The sequence below is a fragment of the Aethalodelphis obliquidens genome, unplaced genomic scaffold, assembly GCF_003676395.1.
Source record: "Aethalodelphis obliquidens isolate GAN/ISIS:26980383/991018 unplaced genomic scaffold, ASM367639v1 scaffold13, whole genome shotgun sequence".
Lineage (NCBI taxonomy): Eukaryota > Metazoa > Chordata > Mammalia > Artiodactyla > Delphinidae > Aethalodelphis > Aethalodelphis obliquidens.
In genome coordinates, this window is record NW_020837957.1 from 21,315,803 (window position 1) to 21,343,663 (window position 27,861).

General features: G+C 42.6%; 1 protein-coding gene across 10 annotated transcripts in view; it reads right to left on the reverse strand.

Annotated features, from left to right (window-relative positions):
• Window positions 1-1,074: 1,074 nt before the first annotated feature.
• Window positions 1,075-27,861, reverse strand: part of MCOLN2 (mucolipin TRP cation channel 2) — a 61,184-nt gene continuing 34,397 nt past the window's right edge. For all 10 annotated transcript variants that reach the window (XM_027114209.1, XM_027114214.1, XM_027114217.1 and 7 more), the window contains 7 exons: window positions 23,387-23,499; window positions 22,048-22,197; window positions 20,783-20,884; window positions 20,557-20,679; window positions 5,804-6,010; window positions 4,290-4,411; window positions 1,075-1,910 (listed from right to left, as the gene is read on the reverse strand). In XM_027114209.1, coding sequence (XP_026970010.1) covers window positions 1,874-1,910; window positions 4,290-4,411; window positions 5,804-6,010; window positions 20,557-20,679; window positions 20,783-20,884; window positions 22,048-22,197; window positions 23,387-23,499 — 854 coding nt within the window. In that variant the 3' untranslated portion in view covers window positions 1,075-1,873. The remainder of the gene's footprint in view (window positions 1,911-4,289; window positions 4,412-5,803; window positions 6,011-20,556; window positions 20,680-20,782; window positions 20,885-22,047; window positions 22,198-23,386; window positions 23,500-27,861) is intronic.

Sequence of the window (27,861 nt, forward strand, 5' to 3'; positions counted from 1 at the left end):
CACAGATACAGGGTAAACTTGAAAAAAGATTTTTCTTCCTGAAAGGGTTTTGTCCAGCTGGAGGGAAAAGAAATAAAAGGAAACATGAAAGCCAATAAAAGAAAAATATAAGCATAGAAGACCGTCATTAATCTTCACTTCAAATGGTAGTCACAGCAGCATCACAGTGGCAGATTACATAAAAGGCATTAATAGCAATTCTATTCAGAGATAAACGATGTACTGGGGGTATACTCAGAGGTGAATAAGTGATCTAACTGCACACTGATTTTGGAGTCATGGGAATGACCCTAGAACCACGAGAAAAATGGTTCTTAATTTAAAAATTGAGGGCTTCCCTGGTGGCGCAGTGGTTGAGAGTCCACCTGCCAATGCAGGGGACGTGGGTTCGTGCCCCGGTCTGGGAAGATCCCACATGCCGCAGAGGGGCTGGGCCCGTGAGCCATGGCCGCTGAGCCTGCACATCCGGAGCCTGTGCTCTGCAACGGAAGAGGCCACAACAGTGAGAGGCCCGCGTACCGCAAAAAAAAAAAAAAATTGAATATAATTCTTGACATTTTTGGTAAGTAGTTTATAACTAAAATGATCATTTTAGCAAAGTGTTTTGTGTATAGACCTGAGTCACCCACCTACAGACTTTAATGGCCTTAACTGGAAGACTTTCCTGGCCTAGGTTTGGTGTGGGCACATGAAGAAAGTATGGGGGCATGGAGAGAGGAGTGGGGCACCAGAGAGACTCTGGCAGGGGCTTGGTGGGGAGGAGGATAAAAAGAGGGAGAGCCCTGGGATGAGAGTCCTACTTAATTCAAACCCTACTCTTCACCAGTAAATTTAAAATAGTTGACCCCTAAAATAGCTCAGGTATGAACTAAATCTATGCATGAAGTGATCTTAATCTGAAGTCATTCTCATAAATATTTCTTGAATAACTAGCCCCTATATCTCCTTCACTGCTTTTAAGAAAGTGGGAAATCCCTTTTGGAGACCAGCTAGCTGATAGAGATGTGATCCGAATTTTTCACTAAGTAGATGTTAAGAGACAATACATTTTTAAGAAGTAGCAGGAGTTCCATATGTTATGATAAAAGTTAATTTAATTTATTTGGGAAAAAATACCATCTTCCTTGCTTGACAAGGGTAAATCCCCACCACAGTGGAGTTTGGTTGTTAAAATGAGTGACCACTGCTGTAGTATAATGTCCACATGTCATGTGTGTACAATCAACAATTAGCACAAGTAGTAACAAGGTGTCCAAATGACTGTTTCCAGTTTATCCCACTGACTTTGCCGACAGTTTCATATCATGCTGAGAAGAGGACCACAGGAAAATAAGCCAAGAAATGTCCACTGCAAGAGGTCTTTTTGTTGATTTAAGTGTAATCTTTACAAAGCTTAACAGTTCTCCAGCTTTGAGTGCCTAAATTGTTATTGCAACCAATTTCAGTTTTGTGCAGACCATGAATTAACAAATGTCTTCTAACCCAAGAATCACTTTTAAGACAAACCCGTATTTGATGATAAACTCATATCTTCAAATGCATGGCTTTAAACACCATTGTTTTGCAAACTCTGAAATGTGATTTTTTTCCATCCCAACATTGTGATGTCATAAATTAAAAGACTAATACGGAATTTCACCAGCACTGCTCTATTACACCAATGCCCAGGAGTTGACTGTGGTCTAGTCTTCATCATCCAAGTTTATAAAAAGGAATTTTGAAACTTCAGTTCTATTCAGACAGCTCAGAGCCAGTCCTCTTTCCCACTCCACAATCAGTATTTTTGGAAGTGCTGGTCCAAGCCATTTGGGGGCCCTCTTCATTGTCACTTGATACAGAGACCTGAAACCCGATTATCTTCAGCAGGAGGATTTTAGTCAATAAGCATCAAGTGGTCATCGCTTCCATTCCTGTAATAGAAAGGAAGCCAAGGAAAGAGAAAAGAGAACAATGGCTTAAAAATCTTTGAGATGGAACAGGAATACATACTCTATCATGTAGGCATACATAGGTTATTGGCATGCTGAGTGTGACATTTAAGAGGAAGAAAACTTAAGAAGGACAATTTACATTATTGGGGGTTTGACTAGATGCTTTTGGTCATTTTGAGGAGCTGCCTACCCTCCATCTCCCTTTGACAAAGCTTCTCAATGGCTAGAACCGCAGATTTTCCTCCTTGTGGTAGAGAAGAAAGGTCAACTCTGTATCTGCTCAACCAAGCACATCTCTCCCAAGCACCAGATCACATTAGAACTAGAAGAGGTTGCAGAGGCTACCTGTTCCACTCTGATGACACTGGAGGAACCAAGAGGTTTAGGAAAGGTCAAGGGACACATTCAGTAATTGGCAGGGTCCAAAATGAAAACCCAGGTGTTCTGACCATCAGGCTAGGGGCTCAGTCAACTATTCAAGGGAGAATCAGTCTGTGGGAGATTGAATCTGTGGTGGTTGCTGGACTGCTTGGTTGAAAAAGAGCAACCTGGCCACGTTCCAGAGTAGGTGGAGCTGTGATAGCTGGGTTGCATGTCATGGGCACTGGAGAGGGGCCCAGACACCAAGTCTTATGATGCCCTTATTCCCCAGGTTCCCTCAGTGAGGTCTGTCTCCAATACGTACTCTCCACTCATAGCCTTCCTCAATTTTATTCCATTCTTAGGTTTCCGGCTGTTAAACACATCCAGGTGCATTTAATTTTTGGTGATTTCAAGGCCATCACTTGTTCCAAGGCCCCAGTACAACCCATTTCCTTCATCAGGCCCCATGACCCTCATTGACTCTCTGCAGGGTCCATCCAGACCGCCCTAGGTTCCAGGCTTTGATCTGATTATTCAGCTAAAACTGATCTAGCTGACTTCACCCATGACCACCTTCAGCCACTTCTGTTTTTATTTTTGATATCCTCTTTTTTCAAAACTTTCAGCGTCTTAGTTCTTCAGCTGATTTCCTTTGGTGGACTCTTCTGTTCCATTTAATTCTTTCATTCCTCACGATGGGCAGACCTGCCTCCGCACCAGGCACCCTCTCTACAACCCTTAGCGTGTCCTAGGGAAGACTGTCTGCTGACGTTGCTCTGTTCTTCTCACCACTCAGGTCCGATCTTATCACTCCGACTTCCAAGTTCACTCCTTAAATCTTTCACTCATTCCATATGGCTGCAAAGAAACCATTTAACAACCTCCCAGGGCTTTTTGTGGTATAAACTGAGGCCCAAAAATCAAACACCAAAACCTATCCATTACTTTCTAGAATTCACAACCACATTCTCAAATGCTTTTTTTTTTTTTCTTTACAGTTAACTACATATTAGAAAAGCAACTTTGAGAGACTTTCCTTATAATACAAGGTGCCTCCTAGGAGGCAGCTGCCTATAAAGAAAAGTAATTTCCCTTTATCCTTGCTTCCATGGCAACACTTCAATGCTCTGAGAGGATAAACTGTGATTGTAAAAACTTAACTCTTCTCAGAAGACCTCATTTCATATTTACCAGACATTCTTTGGAAATGCTCCAACATACCATTTCAAATCCCAAGTTGCAGTATGAATTGATTAACGGAAAATACATCCTGCGATTTTAAGTAGCAATTATATTCTCCCATCTTCCTTCAGGAATCTGGTTTAGAGAATCCTTCTCGAAACACATGAGTAGGGGGTACTTGCAGTTAACAACCCCTACTCCTGACTTCAGACGAAAACAAACATGGGCATAATTAAGAAAATTATCCTCATCTGACCCCCCTTCTAGTCCCCCCCTCAAGCCACTATGTGGAGGCTTTGCCACTGAGGTCCAGACTATTTTTGCACGTGCACTGATGAATGGCGAGCAAACAGCAGGTGATCAGCTGATTTGTGTTTGGAGCCAAGGACACGTATGGCTTCCTCTCAAGCAGGTTTCCTGCTCTGCTCAAGGAAGGTTATTTGTACTACAGATCGCGAAAAGGGGAAAACACCTTTGACGTTCCCAGAACTCCATCTCTAAAAAGAAGGGCTTTGACCTCTTCCTTTGGCTAGCTCACCCTCTCGACTTCAGGGGCATAGCTCATGCCTTCTCAAAACAGTCTCATAATATTCCCAAGAGATTTCAACCATGTCATGTACCTTTCTACCTTGTTCTATAAGAAACAATTCATTTCTAAAGTCAATTACAGTGGGAGGAAAGCAAGGAGGGATGCATTATTTCCCCCAGTCAGCTGATTCCTGAGTGTAGCATTTGACCTGGGAGGACCCTTTGTTAAGGCAGCAGGGCGTCTCATCCCGGGAGCACAGAGGCCCGGCTGAACACAGTACTGACCTCCTCAGACAGCAGATGCAGGACAGGAAGGCTGATGACTCTTTCTGACACTTCTCTTTGCTACCACACTCCTTCAGGAATTCCTGAAGATCCGTGGCAGGAAACCCATTCTGTTGGTATTTCTTTAAAAAGTACACAGTGTTGTTACCTTAGTTATACTGAGATAAATTGCTTCTTGTCAACAAACCAAATCCATCTCTGCTAAAATAAAACTCTCCCACATTGCTAGCACAGATCCAAGAACTGACATTAACAATGATCGATCATCAATCAATCTATCAGTCCCTTGAAAGCCAAGCCAGGGTCACCATGGCTTGAACAGAGAGCCATGGGAACAGAGAGCCATCCAGAGGAAAACTCCAGAAATCAAGCCATGGTGGGGCAGGGGAGAGGTGTGTTAATTAAAGGAGTGAAGGAAATAGAAGTCTAAAGCTTTCACGTTAATTGCAAGACCAGGTAAGACCTCCTCTTCCCCACACTGCCCATAGAGTCTGGCTGGGAAGTAATCCCTATTTCCTCTACTTTTGTAGAAGTTGGTCACTTAGTGAGGTAGAAGGCAGTAGGTCCCTCCAAGCAGACATAAAGACCCTGAGAGACCCCTCCCCTCACACTTAGTGAGGTCATCCACCAGGTCACCGAGGCTTGGCGCACTCACGGGGACACGGCCGCGTCAAGGACAGGCTCCCATGGTGAGCAGGGCACTGCTCATCCCCCCACGGCCAGCCCCGCTGTGGAGCCAGCCACCCATTCCCACAGGAACACGCATCTCCTTGCGCACAAAGTGCTCAGAAGTATTTCCAATGGACTGGCTTCTTCTGAGATAGTCTGAGAAGGGTTCAAGAAGAGGACAACACCCCAAGACACGGACATGGCACCCCTGGTTGCTCAGATGCTGGCCCCGAAACAGGATTTTCTGAGCATGACCATCTGCTGCGGAGACACCACTGCCCCCGAGGCAGCAGAGCTTCCTTCATGCTACACATAAGTTAAATGGACCTAGTCTGAAAGGACACACAGCCCACCAGGTGGCTTAGGAAGGCAGGAGGCTAAACAGCCACAAAAGCCTTAGTTTTTAAAATGTAAAGGAAACCTGCACCACACGAGCGGCATCCAGTGTATGAGGTATGCCAATATCTGGACACTTGTCAGGATGACGGTCACCCCTTATCACTGAAACTTACTACTCAAAGTCTAAGTTCCGCGACAGGCAGGTACACCTGTCAGTGCCAAGACCGACAGCCCAACTACTTGACTTACCAAACTCAGCCCATCTTTACCCATTTCCTTTCTCTTTCCCACCACACCTCCAAACCAATCCACTGGGCACCAGGGACAATGTCCTAAATGCATATTTAAATTAACCTCCAGCATCTAAAAAGTTTCTTTTCTACAAAACCTCAAAATCTAAGTAAAACTACAGTATTTTAAGTAAGTAAAATATTATAGTATTTTCCCATGTTCTGATCCATACAGAATTTGCAATCGTTTTTTGGCAGGAAATAATAACTGCTTACCTTAATGGTGTCATAAGAATCTGTAATAATTGCAATGAAAAGGCTGAGAATCATATATATGAAAAGACTGATGAAGGAATATAAATACAGGCGACTGAACAGCCACACCAAGAGGCTCTTCTGCTGGATGTGAGCAAAGGTCGCATACATGTCATCACCGTTGACCAGAGAAAACAAACACTCAGCAACTGTGTTCAGATTTTCAAACTGTGTGGGGGAGACCAAAAGTAGCTTTTGAGACATATTAGCCAAAGAAGCAGAGAAGTATCTAGTTAGCTGGTTTTGTTAAAGTTGTTGCTGCCATTGTTATTAACATTCACTTTAGGGAATCTGGAATACCACGCGTAGGAAAGCGTTACTCAAAACTTTCCTCCACGCTCACAAAGATCATCTCGTGACACTTCCCTCAGTTTTTTTCCTTTGCACTTTTTATATATTTGTGGTCATATCATCTAACAATTCTGGATCCAGATTCTTCTTTCTTTTCTATTTAACATAGTCTTATGTTATTCATACTTAGCATTTGTTAGATAATGGAACCACTCCTTGGAAATGTCAAATTTAACTATTTCCCTGTCACTGGACATGCCAATCATGTTTGCTATTATAAAGAACAATGCAATGCACGTTTCTTAGCATAATGTTTTTTTCCTATTACTGGGTCTAAGCAATTAACTTTTTTTTTTTTTTTTTTTTGGCTGCGTTGGGTCTTCGTTGATGCATGCAAGCTTTCTCTAGTTGCAGGCTTTCCCGAATCAGCTGCTCCTTTAACCCTGTCCTGTCTGAGCGAAGAACAGACGCCCTCAGGTGAACTACATGCAGAGGCGGGGTCAAATCCAAAGCTGAACCCCGGGAGCTGTGCGAACATAGAAGAGAAAGGGAAATCTCTCCCAGCAGCCTCAGGAGCAGTGGATTAAATCTCCACAATCAACTTGATGTACCCTGCATCTGTGGAATACCTGAATAGACAACAAATCATCCCAAACTGAGGAGGTGGACTTTGGGGGCAACAATATATATATATATTTCCCATTTTCTCTTTTTGTGAGTGTGTATGTGTATGCTTCTGTGTGTGATTTTGTCTGTATAGCTTTAGTTTTACCATTTGTCCTAGGGTTCTGTCTGTCCGTTTGTTTTTTTTCTTTCTTTTATTACTTAAAAATTTTTTTCTTAATAATTATTTTTTATATTTTATTTTAATTACTTTATTTTATTTTATTTTATCTTCTTTCTTTCTTTCTTTTTTTCCTCCCTTTTATTCTGAGCCATGTGGAGGACAGGCTCTTGGTGCTCCAGCCAGGCATCAAGGCTGTGCCACTGAGGTGGGAGAGCCAAGTTCAGGACACTGGTCCACAAGAGACCTCCCAGCTCCACGTAATATCAAATGGCAAAAATCTCCCAGAGATCTCCATCTCAACGCCAAGACCCAGTTCCACTCAACGACCAGCAAGCTACAGTGCTGGACACCCTATGCCAAACAACTAGCGAGACAGGAACACAGCCCCACCCATTAGCAGAGAGGCTGCCTAAAATCATAACAAGGCCACAGACACCCCAAAACACACCACCAGACGTGGACCTGCCCAACAGAAAGACAAGATCCAGCCTCATCCACCAGAACACAGGCACCAGTCCCCTCCACCAGGAAGCCTACACAACCCACTGAACCAACCTTAGCCACTGGGGACAGACACCAAACACAATGGGGACTACAAACCTGCAGCCTGCGAAATGGAGACGCCTAACACAGCAAGTTAAGCAAAATGAGAAGACAGAGAAACACAGAGCAGATGAAGGAGCAAGATAAAAACCCACCAGACCTAACAAATGAAGAGGAAATAGGCACTCTACCTGAAAAAGAATTCAGAGTAATGATAGTAAAGATGATCCAAAATCTTGGAAATAGAATGGAGAAAATACAAGAAACGTTTAACAAGGACCTAGAAGAATAAAGAGGAAACAAACAGGGATGAACAATACAATAAATGAAATTAAAAATTCTCTACAAGGGATCAATAGCAGAATAACTGAGGCAGAAGAACGGATAAGTGACCTGGAAAATAAAATCGTGGAAATAACTACTGCAGAGCAGAAAAAAGAATGAAAAGAATTGAGGACAGTCTCAGAGACCTCTGGGACAACATTAAATGCACCAACATTCGAATTATAGGGTTCCCAGAAGAAGAAGAGAAAAAGAAAGGGACTGAGAAAATATTTGAGGAGATTAAAGTGGAAAACTTCCCTAATATGGGAAAGGAAATAGTTAATCAAGTCCAGGAAGAACAGAGAGTCCCATACAGGATAAATCCAAGGAGAAACACGCCAAGAGACATATTAATCAAACTGTCAAAAATTAAATACAAAGAACAAATATTAAAAGCAGCAAGGGAGGGCTTCCCTGGTGGCACAGTGGTTGAGAGTCCGCCTGCCGATGCAGGATATACGGGTTCATGCCCCAGTCAGGGAAGATCCTGCAGGCCGCAGAGCGGCTGGGCCCGTGGGCCATGGCCACTGAGCCTGCGCGTCCGGAGCCTGTTCTCTGCAACGGGAGAGGCCACAACAGTGAGAGGCCCGCGTACCGCAAAAAAAAAAAAAAAAAAAAAAAAAAAAAAAAAAAGCAGCAAGGGAAAAACAACAAATTACTCATAAGGGAATCCCCATAAAGTTAACAGCTGATCTTTCAGCAGAAACTCTGCAAGCCAGAAGGGAGTCACAGGACATATTTAAAGTGATGAAGGAGAAAAACCTACAACCAAGATTACTCTACCCAGCAAGGATCTCATTCATATCTGATGGAGAAATTGAAACCTTTACAGACAAGCAAAAGTTAAGAGAATTCAGCACCATCAAACCAGCTTTACAACAAATGCTAAAGGAACTTCTCTAGGCAGGAAACACAAGAGAAGGAAAAGACCTACAATAACAAACACCAAACAATTAAGAAAATGGGAATAGGAACATATATATCAATAATTACCTTAAATGTAAATGGATTAAATGCTCCAACCAAAAGACATAGATTGGCTGAATGGATACAAAAACAAGACCCATATATATGCTGTCTACCAGAGACCCACTTCAGACCTAGGGACACATATAGACTGAAAGTGAGGGGATGGAAAAAGATATTCCATGCAAATGGAAATGAAAAGAAGGCTGGAGTAGCAATTCTCATATCAGACAAAATAGACTTTAAAACAAAGACTATTACAAGAGACAAAGAAGGACACTACATAGTGATCAAGGGATCAATCCAACAAGAAGATATAACAATTGTAAATATTTAGGCACCCAACATAGGAGCAACTCAATACGTAAGGCAGATACTAACAGCCATAAAAGGGGAAATCAACAGTAACACAATCATAGTAGGGGACTTTAACACCCCACTTTCACCAATGGACAGATCATCCAAGATGAAAATAATAAGGAAACACAAGCTTTAAATGATACATTAAACAGGATGGACTTAATTGATATTTATAGGACATTCCACCAAAAACAACAGAATACACATTCTTCTCAAGTGCTCATGGAACATTCTCCAGGATAGATCATATCTTGGGTCACACAACAAGCCTTGGTAAATTTAAGAAAATTGAAATCGTATCAAGTATCTTTTCTGACCACAACGCTATGAGACTAGATATCAATTACAGGAAAAAGTCTGTTAAAAACAAAAACACATGGAGGCCAAACAACACACTACTTAATAACCAAGAGTTCACTGAAGAAATCAAAGAGGAAATCAAAAAATACCTAGAAACATATGACAATGAAAACATGATGACCCAAAACCTATGGGATGCAGCAAAAGCAGTTTTAAGAGGGAAACTTATAACGACACAATCCCACCTTAAGAAACAAGAAACATCACAAATAAACAACCTAACCTTACACCTAAAGCAATTAGAGAAAGAAGAACAAAAAAGCCCCAAAGTTAGTGGAAGGAAAGAAATCATAAAGATCAGATCAGAAATAAATGAAAAAGAAATGAAGGAAATGACAGCAAAGTTCAATAAAACTAAAAGCTGGTTCTTTGAGAAGATAAACAAAATTGATAAACCTTTAGCCAGACTCATCAAGAAAAAAAGGGAGAAGACTCAAATCAATAGAATTAGAAATGAAAAAGGAGAAGTAACAACTGACACTGCAGAAATACAAAGGATCATCAGAGATCACTACAAGCAACTGTGTGCCAATAAAATGGACAACCTGAAAGAAATGGACACATTTTTAGAAATGCACAACCTTCCAAGACTGAACCAGGAAGAAATAGAAAATATGAACAGACCAATCACAAGCACTGAAATTGAAACTGTGATTCAAAATCTTCCAACAAACAAAAGCCCAGGACCAGAGGGCTTCACAGGCGAATTCTATCAAACATTTAGAGAAGAGCTAACACCTATCCTTCTCAAACTCTTCCAAAATATAGCAGAGGGAGGAACACTCCCAAATTCCTTCTACAAGGCCACCATCACCTTGATACCAAAACCAGACAAGGATGTCACAAAGAAAGAAAACTACAGGCCAATATCACTGATGAACATAGATGCAAAAATCCTCAACAAAATACTAGCAAACAGAATCCAACAGCATATTAAAAGGATCATACACCATGATCAAGTGGGGTTTATTCCAGGAATGCAAGGATTCTTCAATCTACGCAAATCTCTCAATGTGATAAACCATATTAACAAATTGAAGGAGAAAAACCATATGATCATCTCAATAGATGCAGAGAAAGCTTTTGACAAAATTCAACACCCATTTATGATAAAAATCCTGCAGAAAGTAGGCATAGAGGGAACTTTCCTCAACATAATAAAGGCCATATATGACAAGCCCACAGCAAACATCATCCTCAATGGTGAAAAACTGAAAGCATTTCCACTAAGATCAGGAACAAGACAAGGTTGCCCACTCTCACCACTCTTATTCAACATAGTTTTGGAAGTTTTAGCCACAGCAATCAGAGAAGAAAAGGAAATAAAAGGAATCCAAATCGGAAAAGAAGAAGTAAAGCTGTCACTGTTTACAGATGACATGATACTATACATAGAGAATCCTAAAGATGCTACCAGAAAACTACTAGAGCTAATCAATGAATTTGGTAAAGTAGCAGGGTACAAAATTAATGCACAGAAATCTCTGGCATTCCTATATACTAATGATGAAAAATCTGAAATCAAGAAAACACTCCCATTTACCATTGCAACAAAAAGAATAAAATATCTAGGAATTAAACCTACCTAAGGAGACAAAAGACCTGTATGCAGAAAATTATAAGACACTGATGAAAGAAATTAAAGATGATACAAATAGATGGAGAGATATACCATGTTCTTGGATTGGAAGAATCAACATTGTGAAAATGACTCTACTACCCAAAGCAATCTACAGATTCAGTGCAATCCCTATCAAACTACCACTGGCATTTTTCACAGAACTAGAACAAAAAATTTCACAATTTGTATGGAAACACAAAAGACCCCGAACAGCCAAAGCAATCTTAGGAATGAAAAACAGAGCTGGAGGAAATCAGGCTCCCTGACTTCAGACTATACTACAAAGCTACAGTAATCAAGACAGTATGGTACTGGCACAAAAACAGAAAGATAGATCAATGGAACAGCATAGAAAGCCCAGAGATAAACCCACACACATATGGTCACCTTATCTTTGATAAAGGAGGCAGGAATGTACAGTGGAGAAAGGACAGCCTCTTCAATAAGTGGTGCTGGGAAAACTGGACAGGTACATGTAAAAGTATGAGATTAGATCACTCCCTAACACCATACACAAAAAATAAGCTCAAAATGGATTAAAGACCTAAATGTAAGGCCAGAAACTATCAAACTGTTAGAGGAAAACATAGGCAGAACACTCTATGACATAAATCACAGCAAGATCCTCTTTGACCCACCTCCTAGAGAAATGGAAATAAAAACAAAAATAAACAAATGGGACCTAATGAAACTGAAAAGCTTTTGCACAGCAAAGGAAACCATAAATAAGATGAAAAGACAGCCCACAGAATGTGAGAAAATATTTGCAATGAAGCAACTGACAAAGGATTAACCTCCAAAATTTACAAGCAGCTCATGCAGCTCAACACTGAAAAAGCAAACAACCAAATCCAAAAATGGGCAGAAGACCTAAACAGACATTTCTCATAAGATATACAGATTGCCAACAGACACATGAAAGAATTCTCAACATCATGAATCATTAGAGAAATGCAAATCAAAACTACACTGAGAAATCACCTCACACCGTTCAGAATGGCCATCATCAAAAAATCTACAAACAATAAATGCTGGAGAGGGTGTGGAGAAAAGGGAACCCTCTTGCACTGTTGGTGGGAATGTAAATTGATACAGCCACTATGGAGAACAGTATGGAGGTTCCTTAAAAGACTACAAATAGAACTACCATACGACCCAGCAATCCCACTACTGGGCATATACCCTGAGAAAACCACAATTCAAAAAGAGTCATGTACCAAAATGTTCATTGCAGCTCTATTTACAATAGCCGGGACATGGAAGCAACCTAAGTGTCCATCAACAGATGAATGGATAAAGAAGATGTGGCACATATATACAATGGAATATTACTCAGCTATAAAAAGGAACGAAACTGAGTTATTTGTAGTGAGGTGGATGGACCTAGAGTCTGTCATACAGAATGAAGTAAGTCAGAAAGAGAAAACCTAATACCGTATGCTAACACATATATATGGAATTTAAAAAAAAAACAAAAACAAAAAGGTCATGAAAAATCTAGGGGCAAGATGGGAATAAAGACACAGACCTACTAGAGAATGGACTTGAGGGTACGGGGAGGGGGAAGGGTAAGATGGGACAATGTGAGAGAGTGGCATGGACATATATACGCTACCAAACATAAAATAGATAGCTGGTGGGAAGCAGCCGCATAGCACAGGGAGATCAGCTGGGTGCTTTGTGACCACCTAGAGGGGTGGGATAGGGAGGGTGGGAGGGAGGGAGACGCAAGAGGGAAGAGATATGAGGACATATGTATATGTATAACTGATTCACTTTGTTATAAAGCAGAAACTAACACACCATTGTAAAGCACTTATACTGTAATAAAGATGTTAAAAAAATAAAAAATAAAAATAAATTCCAGAACAACAACAAAAAGACAAGGGACAGTATCTAATCTGGGTTTCTAAATGGTAACCACGGCTTGTGAAGATCTCCTAGAATGAGAACAGCCCAGGGCCTGGATGCCAGTGAGAGTGAGTGCAGGGGCCCAGGACTGCAAGGAATCCACAGGAAACTGAGGAGGAAACTGGAGAGAAAGTAAGTCCAGAAGGGGGCGGGGGAGGGATCTCTGCTGGACTCAGTTCTAGACGAGGCGAGTATGAGGGGCCAGGTAGAAGCGGTGACATGAGGTAGTTAGCTGGAGGCTGACTGAACACGTGACAACCCTGAGGGGCAGAGCTGAGCAGGGGCCGGTGTGGAATGTCCCCGGAATCCCTCAGCCCCCATCTGGCTTACGTGGTTGACAAATGACTGCCACATCGACTAAAAGCAAACAGCAGGTGCTTAGTGAATGAACATCTCTGGGGTCAGAGGGTTAAATATTAGATGAATGCGAAAAACTTCTATGTAAAGAATGATAATGACTTAATAGGCAAAAGGCAATATAGTTTTCAGAAATGCAGATGGAACAAGTTACTGTAGAGTTGTGAACCAATTCTGTCCTTAGTGGTGGGGGCCTATACATCCATCAAGTCAGTAAGTGTGGCTTTGGGGGCAGCCAAGTCCCTCATGAATGTCTCTGGGACATTTCCAGTTGGCAGTCGTGCTACTAGTTCACATGCAACACAATAAAACCTCCTACCACCTGAACCCAGAAAACGTGCTGTCCTTCCAAATTTCCCTATTTCTGTCAGTGATTCCAGTCTCCTACCAAAGAAAAATTACTCCAGAATAATCAAGTGCTTAAAACTGTGTGTTGCTTATATGTGGAATCTAGAATATGACACAAAGGAACCTATCTACGAAGCAGACTCATGGACATAGAGAAAAGACTTGTGGTTGCCAAGGGGGAGGGATGGAGTAGGAGGTTTTTGTTAGCAGATGTAAGCTACTATATAGAGAATGGATAAACAACAAGGTCCTACTATATAGCACAGAGAACTATATTCATTATGCTGTGATAAACCATAGTGGAAAAGAATATTGAAAAAAGAATGTATATATATATATATATATATATATATATATATATATATATATATAATTGAATCACTTTGCTGTACAGCAGAGATTAACACAATATTGCAAATCAACTATATTTCAATTTAAAAAACACAAAACTGTGTGTTGAATCCATTTATCTTCGCTGCTCTACAATCCAATAAGGTCTGTCTATTCCTATGATGCTTCTCTGACCCACTCGTTCTACTCCATAAAAAAAAAAAAAAAAATGGGACTTCCCTGGTGGCACAGTGGTTAAGAATCTGCCTGCTAATGCAGGGGACACGGGTTCAAGCCTTGGTCCGAGAAGATCCCACATGCCGTGGAACAACCAAGCCCGTGTGCCACAACTACTGAGCCTGCGCTCTAGAGCCCATGAGCCACAACTACTGAAGCCCGTGTGCCTAGAGCCCGTGCTCTGCAACAAGAGAAGCCACCGCAATGAGAAGCCTGTGCACTGCAATGGAGAGTAGCCACCGCTGGCATGGACTTATACACACTACCAAATGTAAAACAGATAGCTAGAGGGAAGCAGCCGCATAGCACAGGGAGATCAGCTCGGTGCTTTGTGACCACCTAGAGGGGTGGGATGGTGAGAGTGGAAAGGAGACACAAGAGGGAGCAGATATGGGGATATATGTATATGTATAGCTGATTCACTTTGTTATAAAGCAGAAACTAACACACCATTGTAAAGCAATTATACTCCAATAAAGATGTTAAAAAAGAGAGTAGCCCTCGCTCGCAGCAACTAGAGAAAGCCTGCACGCAGCAATGAAGATCCAACACAGCCAAAAATAAATAAATAAATGAATTTATAAAACAAAATACTGTACGTTGAATCCATTTATCTTCCCTGCTATACAATCTAATAAGGTCTGTCCGTTCCTATGATGTTTCTCTGACCCACTCTTTCTACTCCACTCTGATGTCAACACTTACATACTTATTACAGAAACCTCCAAGGAAGCCTTCTTTACTTCAGCCTCTTCAGCTTCCAGTCCAAGCTGCAGTAAAATCTAAACTTCAGAGAATATAGCCTTCAAGGTCATGTCTCTTGCTTAACAATATTCAAAGTGTGGAGGCAAAGCAGAAATCCAAACCAAGAAGTTTGGAGTAAGGTTCCTCCTTTGTGTGGCCTCATTCCATCCCTTCATGGCAGTATTAACATCCTGTGTGTGCCCCCTTCTCTCACAACACCCAGCCGTCTTCTCTGTCTTTAAATCATGGGATTTATTCTCTTCATCTGGTATGTTCGTTGTTGTCTGTGTCCGATGAAGCCAACGTTGAAGGGCCATTTCAAAGTCTGCATCAAGACAGACTGCCCTGGCAGCTCTAGTCTGCTCTCTGTGTCAGTAAGAACCACAGAGGAAACTACTGGTTGGTCTTCTGATTGTTCTCTACACGCTTCTCTGTACCCCAGCCAACAAGCAAACACCAGGTCCTACCCTCCCTGCTCCATGGCTGGATGCATGGGGTAAAGTCTGTAACCAAGGGAGAGTACATAAATGTACCCCAGACAAGAATCATGCCCATGGTCTCTCTGAACAGCAGTACTAAAGTCGCTCTCTACAGAGATCTGGAGGGAACATCCATCTGAGCAAATCACTTATTAATATGCAGATAATTTACCAGTAAGACAGCCAGTTCCCAGACTAAATAGTTTCCATCCCCACCACTAGCCTTAAGCCAATGAAATTCAAGTTGGTTTCTACGGACGTCAATTACAACTCTGACAGCACCATTAATCATTCATATTTCTCAGAGTTTCTTTTGGAATCTGGCCAATTCCTTTCTGTAGTGTCAAGAACCCCTACAAGTCTGTGTTTCGGGTTCCAGAATGGCAAGTTGGTGGGCACAAAGCAAATTCATCCCTTAGTTTCCTGTGTAGTTACTTAGAATCAGTCTAGACACAAAATCCATCTCAGCATTAATGTTATTCAGCTCCCTCTTCTCTGGGCATGTGAGATTTATTTTAACCCACCAAAAAGTTAAACAGAGACCCAATAAGGTAAGTCATTGGAACATACTCTATCATTTCGTCCCACAAGAAGTGGCTGTGAGCCAGTTCCAGTGGCCAAAATCCATAGTAGAAATCAGCTTTTAAAATACCCAAGGTGGAGAACAGTATGGAGATTCCTTAAAAAACTAAAAATAGAGCTACCATATGATCCAGCAATCCCACTACTGGGCATATATCCCGAGAAAACTCTAATTCAAAAAGATATGTGCACTCCAATGTTCATAGCAGCTCCATTTACAATAGCCAGGACATGGAAGCAACCTATTGTGTCCATTGACAGATGAATGGATAAAGAAGATGTGGTGTGTGTATATATATATATATAATGAAATATTACTCAGCCATCAAAAAGAATGAAATCATACCATGTGCAGCAACATGGATGGACCTAGAGATTATCATACTAAGTGAAGTAAGTCAGACAGAGAAAGACAAATACTATATGATATCACTTATATGTGGAATCTAAAATATGATACAAATGAACTTATTTACAAAACAGAAATAGATTCACAGACACAGAAAACAAACTTATGGTTACCAAAGGGGAAAGGCTGGGTGGGGGGAGAAATTAGAAATTTGGAATTAACAGATACATGCTACTATATATAAACCAGATAAACAATAAGGACCTACTGTATAGCACAGAGAACTATATTCAATATCTTATAATAATGTATAATGGAAAAGAATCTGAAAAAGAATATGTGTGTGTGTGTGTGTGTGTGTGTGTGTAACTGAATCACTTTGCTGTACACCTGAAACACTGTAATCAACTATACTTCAATAAAAAAATTAGAGACTAAAAAAAAATATCCAAGGTAAGGAGAAATAAGGTCCTAATGCGCTTCTGGTCTAGAAGGACTGCATTCATAGGAAATTGTTTTTTGGTTCTTACAAGCTTGTAAGTCCTTGGAAAGCAGATACTGTTGTGTCTCTGTTTCTGGTTCATTCAGCAAACTTGCTGAGTCCTTACCATGCTCTATGCACCACACTCAACATGGGCAATACAAAGAGCAATAATCCATGATCCCTGCCCTCCAAGAACCTGGGCTAGAAGAACCCGACAGTGTTTGGTGCATAGTAGACATTTAATAAATATTAAATGAATATCTCCATAAAGGGTCCTCCCAGGTTCCAGAGGAACATAGTGAGAACCCAGGCATTTGTTCCACAAATGATAATTTTGCAGTTGAGCCAAAAAGAACTTTCATTTGAATGAAAACATAACCTGCAATGGCTTATGTCAGAGAATGACATAAAAATTTGCTTCAAGAGCTGGTGCTAAGAACCTCATGCAGCATTCAGATAAAACGTTCTAACCAGCTAATAGTTGTTTTGAATAAGAGAGGTGCTTGGCTAAAAGCAGAGGTCTTGAAAGCACAAATGTAACACGGGTGCTGCTGAACTTTTACCGAGGGCATCAGCCAAGTCCAACCATTTTTCAGTGCTTTGCCTTCTCATCTGTAAAATGGGGACAATGAACGCAAGACAATGGTTTATTCCTCGGAAAGTCCTCGGGGAAACGTCAAAGCCACATGAGAGTAACGTTCCTCCTTCCCTCATCTTGAATTATTAAACATCAACAGTCTCCAGCCCGCCGTGCCCAGACATTTTGAAAGGGCGCTGTGCCAACACCCATTAGTGCTGGAGTCAACATTGGTGGGACACTTCTTGTATTTTTATACTCTTTCAGTTGAACCATTGAAATCTGATGTCTAACTGGAAAATTCAAAGCTGAAATGTGAGATTCCTGCTGCCATACAAACAGCAGGGTGAAATTCTAGTTTTCCCGATACCTCCTTTTCAGAGTTTTTTGTTTGTTTTTTTAAAGAAAGAGTTCGCTTCCACACCCAAGCTAGCTGTGGTTCTAGAAATTCTAGAAAATGCTCACTATGGTGCTGTTTTTCAAGGCTCCAGGCAATCCTGAAGGTCTTCTGATTCAACAGATACTGACTGACTGGCAGAACCTGAAAATTCCGACAAGTTGGGTTAATTTGGAGAGGGACGTGCAGGGGCAGTAAACATTTCTAACTTCAGACTCAAAGAAGAAGTAACACAGAGAAGAAAAGCACATAAGTCCAGATCCAGACTGAAGGTTTTCTCATGCTACTGACTAGTGCATTCACTGAATTAACTCAACTCCATTTCCGCAATATATCAGCCTGGCTAGAGCTGGGAGACAGAAGCCATAAACAGACCTGCTAGACAACCCCAGAGATACAGTTCTTATCTCTCTACTCCTCGGGGGGAGAAGTGAAAGGCTGGCATTAAGTAAGAGACACAAGTCAAGAGGTGAAACGTCCAATATGGCAGCCACCAGCTACAGGTGCCTACGGAGCATCTGATGCGCAGCCGGTCCAAAGTGAGATATGCTGTCGGGATAAAATACACACCACATCTCAAAGACTAAGTACCTAAAACAAGGAATGTAAAATATCTCAATGTTTTATATTGCATATAGGCTGAAGTAATATTTTAAACATATTGGGTTAAATAAAATATATAATGAAAATCAATTTCATTTGTTTCTTTAAAAATTTTTTTTTAATGTGACTACTAGAAAACTTAAAAGGATAGACATGGCTCGAACAGAACTGAACATATGAAAATGCAGTCAGACTCACAAAGCAAACAACATCATTGTTCACAAGGTAACCTTGATGCAAAGAAATAAGACTGATTACTTGGCTTTCCTCTCACGGCTGATCTACTCTTGAGTCAGACTGAATGCTCTCTTGTAATGGTCTGTTTTAGATAATACCAAGAAAAGAAGAAAAGCCCTACGGGGTATTGCTCAAAGCATGTGTATTAGGGTCAGGCAGACCTGGGTGTGCGGCCTATCTCTGCCATTCACTAACTATACAACCTCAGGAAAATTAACATATTAAGATCGCTATTTTCTGTCAAAGGATATTTCCCCGCAGGGCTACTGGAAGGGTTAACCTAGCAAGGGAGGTAAAGAACATGGGCACCATATCTACCTAGCACACAGCACTTCAGAATGGTAGCTAGTTTAGTGAAATTCAAGCAACATTTTCTGAGCACCCTCCAAAATAATGATGGCGTAGGGAAGGCGGAGGGCAGCGGAGATAGGACCGCTTGATTCACGGGCCTCGGAGGCTCAGTATTTATGCCGCGTGGCGCAACACTGCCCTCTAGTGGCAAAAATGTGGCAAAGCATCCAGACCATAAAAGAAGCGAGGAAGAAAAATGTACATTTTCCTGGGCACTAAGACAGTTCTCCGGCTCAGAGAGATAACATCGAAGAACAATTTTTACTCATGAGTCACCTTTAAAGCAGTGGAATGGAACTGGAAAGCAATAAGATTACCAAGATTTACTAGTAACCCAGAGATTAGCACTTTGTTGATTATACAGTTTCTCAGATAGGAAAACGGTAATTCTCTTTGGCCATATTAAATGAAACACTTAAAGAGGAGCAAGCCTGGGTGGATGCCAAGTTACTAAGATTTATTTTAGTAGGACAATACCGAACGTTTGAGTTTTGTGGACTGCTCGATTTTTGTGAAGAGTTTGTAAACTAGATTTGACTGTGTTTTGTTTAATGCAACGATCAAGGTCAAAACTTAAGGCTGAGCTGTTATACCAGCATCATTATATTTTTAATTCTCTCCTGGTAGAGCACTTAAGCCAAGATAACAGTACTCTGGGCTATTGACGAGATTAAATGAGAGAGAAGAGAGAAATGCTTAGTATAGCATCAAGTGTTAGCTACTATTAGCTTCATTTTTGTTGTTTCTGTTGTTCCGACTGCCAGAGGCCCAGGGAAGAAAAACTGTGAGATGCAGTCATTGCTTTTACTTTTTTTGGTTTGAAAACAAGGCCTACTTCATTTCATTTCCTGCTATATCTTTGAATCAAATTTATCATTTTAAAACAAGAACAGCTGAACATAACTTTGATGTCCTTGAGCTTATGATACTGACTGAAGTCCAGCAATAGTTTAGAATTCAGATACTGACCTTTAATAAGGCACTAAGAGAACACTGAAATCAAAACCACCTGCAAAGGCAAGATGTGTTATCATTTTAATCATAAACCTAACATGGTCATTCTGACCAGTCTTTATCCTCCTCCAGTCTCCTCAGTTAACTTGGATGAAAACCTTAATATTTTGAATTAGAAAGATTTTGTAATACTTTTCCTCATTTAATTTTCATTTTTATTACAGTGATCTCACGTCCAAACACTTCTTACTTGGTGACAGGCTGGGTTCATATGTGACCCCTTAAGCCAGACCCAGACAACCAGGAAATGTGCTTTCTGGTTCCCTGCAGTTCTTCTTTCAATATCTCGAAGCCACTTCAATATCCGGAAAAGGGAAAGGAAAAGAAAACCGATGCAAAGATACATGCTTACTGATGTCCAGGTTATGTGCTGGAGAAAAGTGGGATGAAGGTCAGTGCTGGAAACCCACATTTAAGGGTCTCAAGTGCTTCACGTGTAGAAGGAAGAATGAGGCTACACACCTTGTCGTGATATGGTCCTAAGACAATCCAGCCGCAGAAGGTGTAACCCAGATAGATCATACCGGCACATGCGCAGAAGCGAAGAACTTTTGGCAGTGAGGCTTGCATTGTTAAAATGAGCACCTGAAAAAAATCAGCACAATGGGGGGGAATTAAAAAGTAGTTACTAGAGCCCAAAGAAATGGACCTCAACCCCAGTGGTGCTACCCAACAGCCACATCCTTACATTATATGCTTGGAAGTAACCCAAGTATCTGATGACGCCAACCCAGACAAAGAGCGTAGATGTTCCAAGCAAAATGCTGCACAGATCGTAATTTGTGAGATTCTAGGGAATGAAAAAAACAGGCATGAGTAAAATATTCTACTCCACTCAGCTTATGAATCTCGCTTTAAACTGACAAGAAGGGACCGCCTGCCTCTCTACAGTGATTCTGAGAGTTTTCACACTGAAGAAGGAAATAATACAGAGCACAAATTCCAAATGTGTTCCTCATTTCCTTTTAGTATTAAGACTGGTTGAACTGAATTCTTAGTCAAATAGTATCCTGAAATAGAAATTGCATTTACCACTGACCTAGGCACTAAAGCACATAAACTAATGGTGTCTGTTAAATATCAAACAATACCTTTCAGCTACTTTTGAAAGAACGCTCCAGCGTGATTTGCCAATGGTTCCTGCTCTCAAGGACTCTAACTGAGGAGACGCACACAAGCGTAATTCTAATACAATACGCTGTGTGCAGTGACACAATGCCGGGCTTGTCATGGAGGGCTTCCCGAGGGCGTGACCCCTGAGCAGTGCTGGGCCTGGAGGACAGGCTAGGGGAGTCTTGCAAGCAAACGGAGAGAGGCTGAACAGGGCCCAGTGCTGAGAGCTCGCAAGACGGGCCAGAGGGGCGGCACTGAAGGGTCAGGGAAAGCGAGGGCGGGAAGGGAAGGCAATGAGGCAGCTGCAGCGATCGGGGTCAGAGAGGAAGACGGCCTGAAGGAAGCCGAAGCAGTCAGGCTGGACAAGACGGAGGTACCTCGAGGTCAGGAGGGAAAGCTGGTAAGATTTGCTAGCTGACGGCAGAGCACGGAGGAGAGAAGTCAAGACTCAGGAGACTACATCGACTGAGTTACCCAAAGAGCCAGGCGCCTAGAGGCACTCAAATATTCCTGCCCTTGCGCCACCATCAGAGCCCCCATCACTCATGGATGGGCACCTCGGCTCTTGACGCGATGGGTTCAGGGGCCAGCTGCTGCTTTTGCAACTTAAACAAAAACAAAGCCCGCCCAAACCACCAGTCTTCTCCAACTTCAGTTCCTATTCTGAAGATGCTGTCAAGTTTCCTAGAGGCTATTCATAGGAGTATCACCTTCCACAGAACATCCGCTTCTTCGTTTTCCCTTCATGAGAAACCAAGTCAGAGGAGACACTGCATATTTTACCGTATTTGAGACCATCCAGAAGAACAGAAAGAAGGTTTACCATGGGTTGCCGCTTACCTTGGCTTTAATTTCCATTTTTAATATGGATCCGATTATCGACATTAGGTCGCTGACAATCACCAGGATATACCATCTGTTGATGAACTCCCATTGGTCGGCGTTACACACACATCGCTTGTACTTCTCCAGGAAGAAATTTAAGAATCTCTGCGGCAAACATTTTAAAAAGCATTTCTTACAAACCCCACTGCCCTCTGGAAGGAGAAAAGCGCGAAACAGTGCTCTTGCCTGTCCAGAGACATGGCATTGCCTTTTCCAATGCGATGGATCCTCACTTGGAGGGTGGAGATTACAGCCCACACCTTCCTCCACCATCCACCCCAGCTAGAGGTGAGCATGCCAGTTAACTAAGTGACTCAAACACGCAATGCTGTGCTCTCACTCCAACAGACTCTTGTTGAAATAGCTAACACAGAGAACATTCCAAACACTTTACATATTTTCAACGCATTCAACCAGGCGACAACCCTACAAACTAGACACCATGGACACTTCTTTCCAGAGGAGGCAACTGAGACATGGGGCGGCCAAGCCAGGACTTGAGCGTAGGCGGTCCGGCCCCCGAGCGTGTGCTCCCAATGTGCCACCCTCGCGTCGGCAGAACCCAGACCCTGGCTTTGGATTCAGAATGTCAAGCGGCTTGTGGGGTGCGGGAGAGTGGCTAAGAGAAGTGGATATTTACAAAACAAATCGACACAGGCCAAGCCCTGGAAAAATAGGGCTTTCCTCTACATATGGTGTTCTGATGACTTCCTATGTCCACTGACCCCAGTCTGTATTTACGTACATGCCACACACCAGAATAAGATTTGTGGTGAGCTAGAGTAGACATTCACAAGAGCCTTAAAGGGTAAAAAGGTAAAATGAAACTCAGGGAAGAATTTTTAAACTAGTTTAAATAATAGAATAAAGTCTTTTATGCTTCATTAGAACCCATTTACCATGCCTCCCTGTCAGAATGAACTCTGATTTGAAGACAAAAGATGAAACCCGCCCATGTTATTACTCTGTTCTTAAGATCACTCCTGAATTTAAAAGGGTCTCATTTCTTCTGGAAGCATTCAAAAGCTTGACCATTCACCACTGTGCATCTGTGCTTATTAGCTCAGGCTTAAGCAGTTATGATCGTCTGATCCCACCTGACATGCCGGGAGCTTTGACTCACTCTCTACACTCCAGGTTGATAATGCCTCGTAGCGGGACCGTCACTCAAAGGAATCCAGTTCATTCAAGGGCCCCAGAAAGGGCAGGATGACCCAATGTCAAGGCCCCACTGTTTGGACAAACTGCAGGGGGAGGTCAGGAAGGGAGGGAGGAAATTCCGACACACACTTACCTTTCGTAACCTTAGACCCAGAACAATGGATCTTGTGCACAGAATAAGAGAGGCCAAGCAAATCACGATGACAAATGCATCGAACACCAGGACATACTGAGTATTTTTCTGAACTGAGAAACAAAAACAGAATTCAAATGTCAAACACACCTTACTTGGGAATAATTTACAAACAAGATGGCAGCTGGAAAATAAGATCAAATGATAAACGCTTCAGCATCAGAAGCAAATCACACTGCACTCATTCAGAGGTTCACAAACAAGGTAATCATTCCCTGATGTCGAGTTATACATTTAAAAACATATAAATTCTTAAGAGATGTACTAAAGTGTATTCATAAATATTTACTATAGAGTGGAATTCAGTAGAAGGTGGTCCATTTGGGCTCCATTCAAAAGAGGCAAAACTACTGACATACTCTGAGTTCTTGCACATAAAAACAAACATCAAGTTCTCCATTAATGGGGGAACACACGTTTTAAAGTCCCACCACTCAGAATCCCCATTTCTGCTTCTCAACCTTACTCTGTACTTTCCCAGCAAAGAGTGCCCATTCAGTACGCTTTTTCTGCATGTGGGAAAAATCACTTCTCAGAGTGAAAGTAAGGAGAGTAGTAATCAGATTTTTGCCTTGGAACACAGTAACACAGGGAAGGTACTGGAAGAAGATGAAACTGTACCTTCGCTTCTCTCAGACTTCATGGTATTGTCCCAAATCCCAATCACGGCTCTCCCCTGCCCGGCCCCCGCTCACCCGCTGTGGTCTCATCAGCTGCCGCCTGCTGCTTTCTCCCGGCCCCCAGCTTCCCCACCCTGAGGCCACTCTCTTCCTCCTTCCCTGCCCCTACCAGGCGCGGGAGCCCTCTCCCTCCCTCTCTCCTCTCTCTCTTTCTTGCCTCAGGGACTTTGCACATGCTGATCCCTCTGCCTGGAACAGCACCCCTCCCCATCACACGTGGGGATTATTCAGCCTTGGGTTTCAGACTGAGTATCTTCCTCCCCAGAACAGCACAGGACAATTCTCTAAATTCCCATCCCCATCAGCCCTCCCCCCAGTACCCTATCGTAGCCCTGTCCATAAGTATACACACCTACATCTCCATTTACTCCCCTCTGCTTGATGGTCACTGAACTTATAGTTGTTTTCAAAGGCAGCACAGCAAGGAGCACAGAGACAGTGTGAAATGAAAAAGGACACAGTCTCTGGAGCCTGAGACCTGGGTCTGAATCTCCAGCCTGCACTCAGAAGCTGTGGAGCCTTGGGGAAGTTGCCTCAGTTTCCTCATCCAAAAAATGGGTAGAATGAAAAGAATACCTATATTATAGGGCTGTCGTGAGGGTTAAATAAGTTCACACATGAAAGCACTTGGAGCAGCCCCATGCACACAAGAACAGCAAACTCAGGGGTTATCATATCATTCAACGTCCATCTCCTCCCGGACATGATTGGCTCTGGGAGGCAGGGACCGGGTGTGTTTTATTCAGCATGACAGTGCCTGTGCTTATGTGTGTCCCCATAATGCTTCAGTACGCTTACAGGTAAGTGCAGAGACCCCAGCAGAGCACAGGAAGACCACTGAATAATCTAAGTCAGAACTCGTGAAGGTCTGAGCGAAGTTAGAGGCAGAGAAGGCACACAAAGATGAGGCACAAAGTGGCGAAAGATGAAGAAGAGAGACTCGACCTGGTCTTTAATGGGACTTAGGGAGTAAGGAAGGACTGACCAAGAATGACTCTTTTCTGTCTGGGGTCAACTGAGCTCAGTCTGGACATTCATGACAAGAGCGGACAACTTGGTGGCAGCTGAAACTATGGGTGTGGACACAGCCAGTCAGAGAGATGACACAGCAGAATGCACACTAGGAAGGATGGGAAGGCGGGGGTGGCAATGTTTGGGAATTAGGAGAGGAGATGCACTCAGGAACCAGATGGCGAAAGGCCAGGGGAGAAGGAAGCAGCGCTGGGGACAGGCAACCTTCAGGAGAGTCTAAAGTCAGGGTGTTCCACAGCGACACCTCCGCAGAGAAGGCATTTAAGAGAAAGATGGGAGTGTGTCCACGGATTTAGAAATAACAGCGGCACGGGTGTTTGAGGGCAGCTCATCCTAACCCTAAGTGGGTTAGGAGCATGACCAGCAAGGAAATGTAATTCACTGAGCAAGTTATTTAGCCTTGCTAAGCTTCAGATGCCTCGGGTACCAAAGGGAAGCATAGCTGTACCAGCTTCACGCGCTGTCAGGAAATCAGGTCAAACAATCCCTGTTGAGTGCTTGTCAGTGCCTTGTACGGAGCACTTACCTCCACCTTTGGCCATTTTATCCTTCACAAGTTTAAGTTATCTGGAGATACCATCTAATGGGTAGGTAGGAAAACAACCTGACCAAAACCCAAGACCATTTTTGGGGGGAGGAGCCATGGAATGAGGCAGAGGGAAGAGGGGCAGTTCTTGGGAAGATGGGACCGCAATCTTAAAAAAATGCAGGAACAGCCTCGAGTACCTTCCTTTCTGACCTATGACTAGAACAAAATTTCTGAGATTACTTGAATTGGGCCTTATTTACAGATGGGAAAACTGAGGCCCAGAACTAGGAAGATAAACCGTCCCTCTAACAGAGAAATCAGTATTGTATTGTTTCAATTTGATTTATTGAGAAGACTAGTTTGATGTGGCTACAAAAAGTATCTTATAAACATCATAATTGCTTTCTTCTTCTACTGAAATTATGTTATTCTCACAGGAACAGTTCCTAAACCTGGGTTTGTATAACACTAGTCCAGAGAGATGCCTCTGGAAATGTGGTTAAGAAAATCCTACCCCACCCAGTCCTTCCAGGGGCCTGAGAAGTCCCACACACACCACCACTGCCACCTGTGTGACCCTAACCAGGGCTTCCCACACTTACTAAACCCCATTTCCCTGGGACATACGTTTACATCACCCATCAGTGGGGAGTCCTGTCCGTCAGTACCTACCTCCTCCAGCTCCCATGCCCAAATGGCTACATTTATAAAATCAAGTTAATGTGAAGATTAGTGGCACACTGGGCATGGGTATTAGAAGTCAGAAAAGGCAACTTCAAGTTTGTATGTAAAAATGCGCACTCCCTTATATTTCAGCTTGAGATAACATAGGTAATGACAAGAAGGAGAGAGAAGCTTCAAGGTAAGCACATGGACGTGAATACACCTCAGAATGTTTTGCAAACAGCACAAGGATCCCACCAGCTGTCACCCTTGCCTTTGTTCTACTTCCCCAGAGCCAGGGCAATCAATCCATCAGACAGCTTCCTATACAAGAAAAAAAAAATCCATTTCCTAAGCTGGTTTCCAAACTTCAGCTTTTTAAGACTTGTCCCATCATCTTAAATTTGTGCTCTCCTAGTGATGGCGCAGCCCTGGGAGAAGCATATATAAATGTCAGGGCTTCTAGCTGTGAGATTGTGTTTCTCCTCACTGGCCACAGGAGGGAGCCAGAGCGCCTCTCTTCTGAGCAAAGGCGAGGACAGCTCCCCAATAATATAAGGACGCCCGTGGAGAGGAAGGAAACCTTGTCCTGGCAAACGTGTTTGACTGACTAACTTATTTGGTCAAATGACTATACCAAAGCACATTTCCTATTTGACAAGGGTTAGCTTTTATCACATAAAATGGCTGCAGCCTACACTCGGACTTGGAAGACACGTGTCTGACTTGCGCGTTTCTGCTGGGGAGAGTGTGTCTGCTGCGGAAGAATACCCACTTTTAAACAGAAACTAAAACTGTGTACTCTGATGAGAGGCTGGAGTCAGCTAATGGGACTAAAGAGACAAAACTTCAGGGGGCTTCCCTGGTGGTGCAGTGGTTGAGAGTCCGCCTGCCGATGCAGGGGACACAGGTTCGTGCCCCGGTCAGGGAAAATCCCACCTGCAGCGGAGCGGCTGGGCCCGTGAGCCATGGCCGCTGAGCCTGCGCATCCGGAACCTGTGCTCCGCAGTGGGAGAGGCCACAACAGTGAGAGGCCCGCGTACCAAAAAAAACAAAAACAAAAAGAAGCCAAAACTTCAAAATCATCAGGACATATTGGGCAACCGAAAAGCAACAGGCCACAAATTGAGTCTAATTTAAAACTAATATAAAATAGTTAGGAATCCCAGGTATTTTACATTTTATTTTGTTCTGATAATCTGGCCAAAGGCAGGTTCAGTTAAACAAAACTTGTAAATGAAGAATACTGATCACCCATCATTAACATCATCCCAACCCCCGCAGTGAGAATGGGGTCTGAGTAGCCCACTTCAGTCTGTGGATCAGGAGGTATTTCCTGAGTAATGACTGAGTAAATGACCCAGGTTTGTCCAGGCTGCTCTCTGGGCTCTGAAGGCCTTGATCCCACTCCACTGTCACAGGCTCAGATCAAATCATACCTTCTCCAAGAAGCATTGCTGGACTCTATGTCTCACTCTGTCCCCATCAAAACGAACCTTTGCTTTCTTGAT